The following is a 12,454-nucleotide window of genomic DNA, read 5'->3' as shown; positions in this document are numbered from 1 at the left end:
AGACCTCTCCAGGTTGCTTAGCTCTCTGCACAGTTTTTTAGATACTCTAAACAATTCCAGCCACATAACACAGCGGGTATGGAAGTGGGAAAGGGAAATCACTGGCCAAATTAGCATTATTTGGGTATGATTATAATCAAGTTAAAAGTCAGCCTACATATTATTAGTATACAGTCCACACCTCTGCCTATTGTTCTGGGAACAATGAGCTTGCACTTACTAATTCATTATAGTCTCTTGTTTGACCATTACTGTCAAGCTATCAAGTAGTCTAGTCTACAAGCCAACAAACCCTCCTCCTCCCATGTGAAGTTGGAAGGGCCTTTGCCTATTTTCATTCTTGCCATAACTCTCTTTCTTCACGGTTCTTCCGGGATCCCATGTGTAAATAACCTTGGTACCTTGAAATGAATCCAAATTCCTTCTCTCTGATGAATTAAGTATTTCTTTAAGATCTCTTCACTCACCTTTAATGTTAGTACCCTTTACCAACAATCATCCCAGTAGCTTCTGTCTGAAAGCCATTCTTTTAGATAGGAAAAGCAGACAAACCTGCCTTTAGCCTGGCAGGAGGAGGAGGAAGACGGGGTCCTGGAGGCAATCCCCAGGGCACTGGGCTCTGTTTCCTTCCTTCTCCCGCACAGTCTATCAGGCCGGAAACTCTGAGCAGCTCACAGACACATCTAACTTCCTGAAAATCAAACCATAAACCACTCTACTGATACCATCCTTTTCCTTCTTTTAACTTCCACCACACACATTATTTGTACCCTGGTTAGCATGCTGTAAACTGCCTATGCTTATTTTCCAGTCCTGTGTTCACCTGATTTTGATTAGCTATGTCTGACAACTATAAAGTTACATTTAAACTATACAGTGATCAAAACAACATTATATTAAAATACATACTTCAGATGTCTTATGAGTATGGGCTAAACACTACAATTTTATTTGAAATAGAGATTACAACATTTTTGTTGCTTTTTTTTCCTTAAAAATTATCAAACACGATTATGTCATAGGTTAGCTAGACACTTTATAAATATCACTTTATTTCAACTATCATTATAATTCTGTGAAGTATTATTATAAACTCATTTGATAGTGAAAAAACTCAAATAAAATAAAAATTCTTTGACCCAGATCATGAATTTGTAAAATGATAGAGCTGAAATTTGAACCCAAGTCCATTTAACTCTAAACTTATGTTTCCCCCAATTTTATTTTACTTCTATTAATCTGCTTTATCAGATGAACATACCTATACTGATAACTATATATTAATAACATAGCAAGTACTTACCGCCCCCATGCTGATTGCTTCTGCAGACAACTCCAAGGACTTACTTCCATAGCAAAACTCACTGTGTCACTATACCCCAATGTTGACTTTTTGAACCTGAAATTTAATGACATACATGCATATGAAAAGGAAAACTTTTAAACGGTTCCATAAATGCATCGCTTGAAAAGAACATCAATAAGTGGGCTATATACTGACAGAGGAGTTTTGGAAATTTGGACATTTGCATATTTCTAAAGACATCTCATGAAATTTGAAGTTTTTATATATCTTTTCAACCAATATATTAGTTTTAACCCACTGTTAAAGTTTATGTATTTGTTAAATTCATATAATATTTGTGTTTCACTGATTTAAATATTTCAATTATCTAAAAACATCAACTATACTGTTCACGCCTAAACTATTCCATTCTTATAACAGCATTATTTTTAAAAACCCATACAGGGCTTTATAATATACTGTCATATATTTAATCATCTAATAGCCACATTCTCACTTCTATTTTTTCAAGTATACAGTGTTATTTAAAGATCATAAATGACCCGCCTAAAGTTTTAAGAACATTTAGCAACAACAAAAGTGAGTTAAAGTTAGAATATTAGTTTGCCAGAATAGACAATGTTTGTTTAAAAGTTGGTTCACTATCCAATAGAAACACTTTGATACAAAAATAAAACAGAATATTATTTTACTACCTACCAACCCACATATCAGCAAAGAGCATAAAAGGTCTTATACTCAAAATGAAATTAGTAACAAATGACCATTATTTTTTAACTAAAAGTAGCCCTGCTGCCTCCTTTTGCCCCATATATCTTCCCTGATTTTTTTCATTTACACTATATTAAAAAAACTTGATTTCACTACTTTTAAAAGAAGTATATTTATGCTGACCAGATTTCAATCATATAAAATGCTACCTTTTTCCGTAATCATTCTCTTAGAATTGTCCATGTAATAGATTATAGGCAATACAATGTCTAGTTGCAAAGCACAGTAGAAATATAAGACTATCTTATCCTTTAAAAACTATATAGCTTTAAAATAAATTAAATAGACTTAACAAATTCACATTTACCTCTGACATAGACAGTGACTGCAACGTACCAAAATGTGCATACAGTGGACAGAAATGATTCCTATAAACACAAGGCTGATTGGTCCAAGCTGTGGGAAAAACATTACGTTTTAAACATTTAAGTTTAATAAAAATTAAATTATCTTATAAACAATGAAATACAGACTATTAATTGTCACTGACAAATTTTAGACAAAATGATTAAAGAATCATTTGCATAATAGAAATTAATGGACTTGATACAGAAAGAATTTAGTAATATTTAAGACAACCACATATAATTATCAACTTGACTATCCAAACCTATGAATGTAGAATATATAAATGCAACACAATAGAATAGAATACAGCGTGATATTTAACATCAGACAGCAAGTCTGTGACAACTGGTATCCCATCATTAAAAGTATACACAACCATAAAACATTATCTAAGTTACTAAAAAGCACTGTATCATCTGGGATTGTAGGCAATCTACTTCTTCTGTGTATCACTTGTTGAGAATCACACCTGAGAAACTGTGCCTAGAAAAGAATTATTTGAAAAAGTGGTACATAAAAATTTCAAATATTCATTTACTAAAATTAAAGTGATGCCTAGATTATTGACAGACAAAATATTGCCAAAGTTATTTTTATAATGAGAAATTTTTCAGTTTCTCTAAATTAGGATGGACAAAGTCCAAAATGATAGTTAAAACTCTTAAGAAAATTCATCAGTTAAAAAATGTTAAATACAATTTCATTAGTTCATAACTGAATACTCCCCTATCAGGATTCTCTATAATCACAATTGGTTCCAACAAACTCTTTGAATGTTTGTTTTCAAAAGATATTGTTATTCTTTTTTTAACTATTATTCTTAAAACCTGAAAACTATATATTTTATTTGGAATCTAAAAAACTATAAAATTTCACCAATACTAATACTCTAAAAATATATCTGTTGCTATGAATGTATCACCTAAATTCCTGAAAATCCAAAAGGCTAATAAGATCTAACTATATCTGGAAAAATCAGATACTGATTTAGGATCTGTCAAATATTGTAAACAAGTAATTAGGTAGAAATGAAAAGAGTAATTGATTCTCATTTTTAGTTAGATATTATCATATATTATTATCATATAATATTATATATTATTTATATAATTTTAACAACAATAGCTAAACGATTATCTAGTTGTCACCTGACCAGGTTATATTTGACTAGGCTAGATGTTAACTTGCTCTAATTTTTGTTGTAAATTAAGATTGGTAACTGTATTTTAACTAGAGATTACAAAAATGAGACTTACCACTATGCCTGCATTTTTTATTGCTAGTGGAAGTCCTAAAAGACCAGTTCCAATATTTCCTTTAAGAAGATGAATAAGAGTTTGTACAAATCTGAAAAATAGAAGTTGTAAGAATTAAACATTTTAGAACAAAAGCTATTAAAATTACATGACCATGGTTTTAGCATCAGAAGGGAACTAAAAATTTATCTAGGCAAGGAATCAAACTAACATTTCCATGTGAACAGAAGCTAAAGAAGCCAGAAGTTATATCTGGTTCAAGTACAACCTTTGTTCTTTAAAAGCAGAATACAGAGGGTTATTATGGAGATTAAATGAGTTAAATGAAAGTATTTTTGTATATATTAAAGTAATAAATGAAAGGCAATTTTCTCATAAGATTCTTTGCTGCTATGATATTCAGAACAATGCTGAATATTATATACAGCTAAGCTGGTAAGACAGCAATTTATTGCACTATGCAATCATGACATTAAACATAGTTTATCTATGATTATCAACCTCAGAGGAAGTTAATTAAAAGAAAAAATACAATTTCTAAAACTGTGTATATCATCAAGTAAGATAAATACTAATCAGCTTTTATAATCATGAACTCCCAAGGGATTTCACCTAAGAAAGCATTCCAAGAGGCATTTGGAGAGTCTCTTGGCCAAGAAAACACAAATTAAACTAGGAAGAAGGGCACAAATTTTTAATTTTGAAAAAAATGCTTATCTAAAGTTTTTATTAGTTTATACTATTCATCTTTGGTCAATAAAAATGTTACTTTGCTTAACTGTCAAATTATCATTAGAATAATAACTTACTCAAATCTATTAATGATGACAAAATAACAAAAAAGATTTTTAAAATATTCCACTGCTTTCCTGAGACCATGACTGTTTCACACCATTCACTCAACATAAAGAAGTGTTTACTGCCTACTTCCCAGAGTCTAACTCCTAAACACTGCAGAAGCTCCGTCTCTGAAAATTCGATTCCTCTCAATCCAATCCCCCTACTTTCAAGATTCATAGCAGTTGATATGTATTATCATGTAGTGAGGGGGCTCCCCTTGTGGCTTAGCCGGTAAAGAATCCACCTGCAATGCGGGAGACCTGGGTTCGATTCCTGAGTTGGGAAGATCCCCTGGAGAAGGGAAAAGCTAACCACTCCAGTATTCTAGCCTGGAGAATCCCAAGGACTGTATAGTCCATGGGGTCGCGAAGAGTCAGACACAACTGAGCGACTTTCACTTTCATCATGTAGTGATGCCTGTACACTGCTCTGTAATTTAGATGTTTTTCTTCTTTCCCAAATAGACTATGAATCTCTTGAGGGTGAGGACTATGTCTTACTCATCTTTGTGACTCGGCAGTATCCAGTGCCTGGTCTGTAGAAGATGATTACAAAATATAGAGTGAATGCCAAGAGAAAAAGACATTTAAACCCTAATTACTCACGAGATACCCTCTTGATCCTCAAGCTGGTGATGCTTCTGAACAGGCAGAAGCTCCTGCTCCTGTTCTTCATCCGATGTCCCATCAAAATTCTGCTCGTTTATTAAGGGCCTCATTACATCCATATCTTAAAAAGAAAAAAAAGTGCTTCACCATCATTTTAAAAATTGAGTTTAAGCTGGTGTAAATGAAGTGTTTAATAGAAGGCCATGCAATTTTACTCATCTTTACTATTTCCACCCTAAGTTAACGTACATTAATACTTTTACCATATTTAGAATGCACATTAATAGTTTTACCATATTTAGAAAGAAACAACTAGACTTAACTGCTGGTTATTTTGCTTGGACTAAGCAGTGCAAGGTGAAAAGCATAAGTATTCACTGTAACACATTTTCTACTTTGTCTCCATGAGGTTTATAGTAAATGACGATAGAATTATGGTATGGAAAATGTGAAGAAATAATCCAATGAACTTTTATCTCTTGTTAGTGTCAAATCATACTGAGTACATAAATGGCAATCATATTTTTATCTTTTAATTAAAAAGCTTTTTAATATTGTACAGTTTACATAAGTTACAGGTATATATATAGCGGTTCACAATTTTTAGAGGTTATACTCCATTTACAGTCACTATAAAATATTGGCTATATTCCCCATGTTGCATTTGTACATGCAGCTTTTACATCTAATAATTTATACCTCTTAATCTTCTGACCCTATATTGCCCCTCCCTGCTTCCCTTTCCCCATTGGCATCTACTATTTTGTCCTCTATGAGTTGGCCTTTCTGTTATATTCTCCAGTTTTATATATTTTTTAGATTCCACATATAAGTGATATCATATAGTATTTGCCTGACTTATTTCACTTAGCATAATGTCCTCCAAGTCCATACATCATGTTGCAAATTGCAGGATTTCATTCTTTTTTATGGCTGAGTAGTACTCCATTATAAATATATACCATGCTTTACACTTTCCCTTTCTGAAGGAGATTTTCACTGCGCTTCTTCCAAGCCTCCTGCTCCCTCTCCTCTTTTCCACAGAGACTGCTCCACTCTCCATGTTTGCAGCAGCGAAAGGATCCCTGCTGGGAATTTCTGTTTATTTTTCTATCTACATATTATCTGAAGTTTGTGGTATCCTTGGTCTCCTATACTAAATGAATAATTTCATAGATGTGTTTTCTTGTGATCTTGTTGAATTAACAGGTTTCGGGTGAGGATATGTGGAGAAAGAAGATTTAGGCAGCTGCCACTATCCGAGTGCTAACTGGAACTCAGTACAACAGGTCTTCATAAGAGTAAAGCTATGCTGTAAGATACTGGGAGATTCTTTAGCTTTGATTTTATGCTCTTTGCAATCTCAATTTCCTGACCTAAAATCAACCTGAAATTTCCAGTTATCACCAGAATAAAGAACAATCACATTCATTTAGCAATATGAACTGAAATCTGAGTAATCCCACATCTGCAAATGAAACAACCTAAATGAGTAACAATCAGGAAATCGATCAATTCACTAGAGTACATCCACTTTGTAAACTACGACACTGACATTAAATTATGGCTTTCAAAGTCTGAACAAAACAGTGATACTGTATCAACTGCTGAGGAAGAAAAAGCTAGATAATCACAGCATGAGTGCAACGAGGTTTTAAAAGTTAAATAAAAATGTTAAAAAGGAAATAATACAAAATGTGAATAAGTTAACAAGGATAGATACAGACAACGAAAGTGTGAGTAATAAACTTGCCTTACTTTTATAATAGCAAAAGAAGCCACTTATATTTTGACAATGGAGAAACTAAAATAAAGTAGAAAGCTTCCTTTTTAAAAAATAACATAATGTTGCAACCTAAATCTATGTACTACCATATATAAGAGAGGAACAGTCACTATTTTATCCATTTCTGAGGCAGAGAGCTTATAAATATAAAGATAAGCAAATTTTTTTAACTAAAATGACCTTGTTACCTAGAAACTACCACTGGAAACATTTCAGAGTACACACAAACAAACATGTTAATTCACTTCAGTTTATTTTCATTCAGCCCTACGGCTTTAAATACTACCTACATGTTGATGACTTCCAAATATTTATCTCCAGATCGGGCTTCTCACTAACTCTAGACATAAATCCCATTGCCTACTCAACATCTGCACTTTCATGTCTAACAGACATCTCAAACTTGGCAAGCCTCAAACTAAACTGATCTTCAGTTCCATGACACATGGGCTCTTCCTTACGGCTGCTTGAGTGTCCTCACAGCACGGCAGCTGGCTTCCCTGCAAGGAACCAATCCAAAAGACAGCACGGCACAGTGCCTTTCAGGACCCAGCTTTGGGGTCACTGCCACCATTTCCACGATTCCATCACCACTTCCACCGTATCTATTCACTAGAAACAAGTCACTAAATACAGCCCGCATTCAAAGGGAAGGGAATTAAGTTCCTCCTCTAGCAGAGAGAAACATCAAAGCATTTGTAGACATACTATACAACCACTGCAACATCTCAGATGATGGCAGTTTCATTCTTCCAGACATGCAGGTCCCTGGAGTTATGCTTGTCTCCTCTGTTGCACCACCACTCCACATCGAACCTGTCACGAAATCATTCTGGTTCTGCTTTATATATCCAGAGTCTGACCATTTCTCTCCATTCTCCACACTGCTACCACACTGCTGCGAAGGACAAGTCCATCTGTTTGCTGATTTGCTGAAATAACCTGCTTCTACTTTTGCCCCCATAAGCCTGTTCTTCACACAGCAGCCAGAGTGATCCTTTAGAATTAAAGTCAGATCATGTCTCTCCTCTCTGAACCTTGTGTTGGCTCCCTATTTTCTCAGAATAAAAGCCAAAGGCTTTACATGGACGTCCACACCACTACATAATCTGGCTTTATCACCACCTTGACCATTCTGCTTCAGCTTCCTGGCCCTTCTTGCTATTTCTGTCATTACTCCAGCTGTTCTTTCTGCCTGTAATAGTCTGTCTTCAGATATCCACTTGACTAATCCCCTAACATCTTGCAAGTCTTTGTTCAAATCTCACTGTTTCAATAACGTCCATTTAGACCACTTTATAAAATACTATAAACTGCCAAGCCTGACAATCATTCTTGATTTCCCTTACTTTGTTCTTTTTCTCCAAAGCCCTTTTAGCCTAATGTAATCATTGTGGCCCAGTGGTAAAGAATCTGCCTGCCAACGCTGGAGACGCAAGAGACTCAGGCTCGATCCCTGGGTTGGCAAGATCCCCCTAGATATTGCAACCCACTCCAGGATTCTTGCCTGGAAAATTTCATGGACAGAGAAGTCTAGTGGACTAAAGTCCAGGGAGTCGCAAAGAGTCCCACACAACTGAGCACACACATATACATTAACTAATAATAGTCTTACTGTTTACTGTCTGCTTCTTCTTACTAGAATATAAGTTCCACAAGAGCAAGAATCTTGATCTGATCTGTGTTGCCTACAGATGTATCCCAAATGCCTAAAGCAGTGCCTAGTGCATGGGAGAAGCTCAACAAATATGTGTTGAATTAATGAGCAGACATAACTTGAAAAAAATAATTTAGAAATTTTTTTCAGTTAGTAAAAATATATCTGGCAAATATCTTCCCATGAAACTTGAAATGGCTATTCAGCATATGACCATATAGCTATATCACAATTTATCTAAACAATTTCCTGTAACTGAACATTTAAACAGTCACCAGCTTTTCTCTTTTATAAATGACGTAATGAACATGTTGGTATGTTTCATGACTTATTTCCTTGGGAAATATTTCTAGAAGTAGAAATGCTGGGTCAAACAATCTGTGCCTTTTTAAGGATAAATATGTTACACTGCTTTTACCAGTAATGCATGAGAATACACATTTCCCGACATCCTCACTGGGCTGGGTTATTAACGAATTTACAACAGATAAACCTGGGTTCCTATCCGAGTACTACCATTAATAAGCTTAAAATTACTGTATCTATAAAACAGGGCTAATAATTACACCTACTTCACTCATCACTGTGAGAATTAAAGGAGACAAAATGTAGGAAAAGCGCTTACACTACTTGACACACAGTAAACATTCAACACCGCTATGTTTATTTCCACCATTACTGGGACTCGAAAGAAATCAACTGCAAAGTGCAGAGTATTAGAGGACGTCTACTTGTTACTATAATACAGCATTTCTTTAAAGACGCAAGCAGGATTTTAGCTCCCGGACCCAGGGCTGGAACCCGTGCCCTCTGCAATGGAAGGGAGGAGCCCTCACCACTCACCCTCCAGGGAATTCCCTCAACTTCTTTTTTAATCATTTAATGATTTAACAACGAATTACAAATATTCCTAATACGATGCTTACAACCGGGAGGAACAATATGATTACTACTCCGATCTCTACTTTTGTTTTCCTTTTGACAGCGGGAAACCATAAACAACGTGTCTTCTCCGTCGCCAAGATAAGACTCCAAAGCAAAGGAGGAAAACAAAAGTTTGCCTGCGAGCGTCTGATCAGAGCGCGCTGGCCACGCCCGGGGGCGGAGAGTAAACTAAGGAGTCGCCGGCTTTCCTGATCCGGGTGCCTCTGAAAAGCCCAACTGCGACAACTTCCTTAAAGCATCGCTGGAAAAACACAGTACGAGTCACAGCGCAGGCTGTGGTCTGCCTCTGACACGTACACTCAGTGCACGCCACCCGACCTCACACACACACACATTCACTCACACACACACTCTCTCATACACACAGACACACACACTGTCACACACAACCACACTATCGCACTGCCACGCATTCACACACGCACACACTGTCTCACACACACACCCTCTCTCACACTCTCAGTCACACACCCTCTCACAGTCACACACCCTCTCACACGGTCACTCACGCTGTCACACACACACACACACACATTCACTCACTCACACACTCTCATACACACAGACACACACACTGTCACACACAATCACACTATCGCACTGTCACACACGCACACAGTCTCACACACACCCTCTCTCACAGTCACACACCCTCTCACAGTCACACACCCTCTCACACGCTCACACTCACGCTGTCACACACACACATTCTGACAGCCTCTGCAGGCCCGGCTCCCCTGCGCGGGTGCGGCCCCGAGGTCAGGCCCCTTGCGGCCTCGGGCCGCCCGCGTGGCCTGGGACTCGGCTGCTCTCACGTTCGAACCCACGCCAGACCCACGCCCCGCAAGAGGCCCACTGCCGAGCCCGCCTGCTCGAGCACCGCGCACCCCGAGGCCGACGGCGAGCCCCGGGCCCCCGCGCCCGCGCCGCACCCACCGAGCTCCTCGCGCCCAGCCGCCTCGGCCGCCGGCGCCGCCGCTTCCATCGCTCGGGGGTCTCCAGGACGCCGCCGCCCCGCGGCGCGCGCTCCCGCCGCTGCGTGGCCGGCTGCAGGCCCAGGGCGCCGGCGGAGCGGGCCCGCCTCCCGCCGCCCGCCGCCCGCCTCCCGGCCGCCGAGCATGCGCACTGCGCGGTGGGCCCGCAGAGCCCGCCCCGAGCGCCCGGGGCCCGGAGCCCGAGCTGAGGACCGGCGCGGGCACCGGGATGGAGGCGCTTCGCGGACAACTGGGGACAGCGCAGACCGAGCAGAGACCCGGGCCTTACGGGCGGGGGCGGGGAAGGGAGAGGCGCTCGGTCCTGTCCGACTCTGCGACCAGTGCACTGTACAGGACACGGAACTATCCAGGCCACAATACTGGAGTGGGGAGACCTTCCCTTCCCCAGGGGATCTTCCCAACCTAGGGATCGAACCCACGGCTCCCGCACTGCAGACGGATTCTTTACAAACTGGGCCACCATGCGGGGGTGGGGAGGGTGCCTTTAAATATAACCACGAGCTTAAATTTGAGGAGCCCATGTATTTGCAAGGCTTTAGCATTCTGAATTCTTGTCTGGAAAATTCCATGGACAGAAGAGCCTGGCGGACTACAGTCCATGGGATCGCAAAGAGTCGGACACGACTGAGCGACTAACACACACACACACACACACACACACACACACACACACACACACACATACACAGAAAGCAATCTGAATTCTGTGGCTCAATAGTAAACAATCCGCCTGCTAAGACAGGTTTGATCCCTGCATGGGGAAGATCCACTGGAGGAGGAAATGGCAACCAACTCCATATTCTTGCCAGGAAAATCCCATGGACCGAAGAGCCTGATGGGCTAAAGCCCATAGGGTCGCAGAGAATTGGACAGGACAGGACTGAGCAAGAACGCAATCATTCTATGAGGCACCCTGAAGAATGCGAAGTAGGAGGTAGTACTTTTGCCCCATCCGTGTTGAAGTTCTGACCACTCCTTGGCTGTTGATCTCTCTGTGCGTCTATTTAGAGCTTTAGTGTCCCCTCAAGAAGCACTTCATTTAGTCAGTCTCACTTTAAGGACTTTTTTTCAGTGCCCTTCACAGATGCTTGCCCTTACCACAGTGCCGAAAGGAAATTCAGGTTAAGGCTAATACTGATGCAGTGTCAAATGTCCTTAAGCACTGTACATGGATTGTCTTCTTTTATTCAGATGATCAGCCTCTGCAATAGTTCTAGTGTGTTTGTCCATTTTCATGCAGGAACTAAGCACACAGAGCTAAGTAACACTTGTCCAAGGATAGTAATGTAGTAAATGGCAAATATGGACTTCTAACTGCAGCTAGAGCCAGGGCTTCCAGTATGCAAAGCTGGTCCCTCAGGACTACATCACTGGATGAGTAAGGTTTTCAGATTAAATAAAAATAACTTTGAAGTTGTTCTCTTTGTTTTTTATTTTCTGTTTTCTGGGTTTGTTTGGTTCTTTTTTTTTTTTTTTTGGACTTTTTTCTTTTTCTCCATTGTATTTCCCTAGGGTCTTCTGAGGCAAATTGATTGGTTGTTGTTGTTTTGGTTGGGGGTGGGGGGGGGGGGGGGGGGGCAGTGTCTAATTTATAGGATCACTGAGTCAGTGAGCTCTAAGGGCACTCAGGAAGGAGAACATACCTGCTATCTAGCAACCATCAGCCACTCCCTACCCTGAGCCCCCGGGGAGGACACTCAGGTAGTGAAAGCAAAGGAAACTGCCCCCATCTGCAACGGGCATATCAAAGGAATGATTTTAGTGAGCCCTGACACTTGCATCTTCCCTTACACAGAAAAGTACTAAAAGCACTAAACTTGGCCTTGGAATACAGAATGAAGCAGGGCAAAGGCTAACAGTTTTGCCAAGAGAATGCACTGGTCATAGCAAACACCCTCTTCCAACAACATAAGAGAAGACGATACACATGGACATCACCAGA

At 39.4% G+C, this 12,454-nt stretch overlaps 1 protein-coding gene across 2 annotated transcripts in view; it reads right to left on the bottom strand.

Moving 5' to 3' along the window:
• SLC36A4 (solute carrier family 36 member 4) overlaps positions 1 to 10,574 on the bottom strand; it is a 41,018-nt gene extending 30,444 nt beyond the window's left edge. Inside the window, exons 1-5 of one of the 2 annotated variants that reach the window (XM_027959262.3) lie at positions 10,454 to 10,574; positions 5,127 to 5,250; positions 3,682 to 3,772; positions 2,385 to 2,473; positions 1,304 to 1,399 (exon numbers count right to left, since the gene is read on the bottom strand). In XM_027959262.3, the coding sequence (XP_027815063.2) occupies positions 1,304 to 1,399; positions 2,385 to 2,473; positions 3,682 to 3,772; positions 5,127 to 5,250; positions 10,454 to 10,502 (449 nt within the window). In that variant the 5' untranslated portion in view covers positions 10,503 to 10,574. Of the gene's footprint in view, positions 1 to 1,303; positions 1,400 to 2,384; positions 2,474 to 3,681; positions 3,773 to 5,126; positions 5,251 to 10,453 lie in introns of those variants that run through there. The other variant, XM_027959263.3, reaches the window with a different exon arrangement.
• Between the last annotated feature and the right edge of the window lie 1,880 nt (positions 10,575 to 12,454).

The sequence above is a fragment of the Ovis aries genome, chromosome 21, assembly GCF_016772045.2.
Source record: "Ovis aries strain OAR_USU_Benz2616 breed Rambouillet chromosome 21, ARS-UI_Ramb_v3.0, whole genome shotgun sequence".
NCBI lineage: Eukaryota > Metazoa > Chordata > Mammalia > Artiodactyla > Bovidae > Ovis > Ovis aries.
This window is presented reverse-complemented; position numbering and strand designations above follow the sequence as displayed.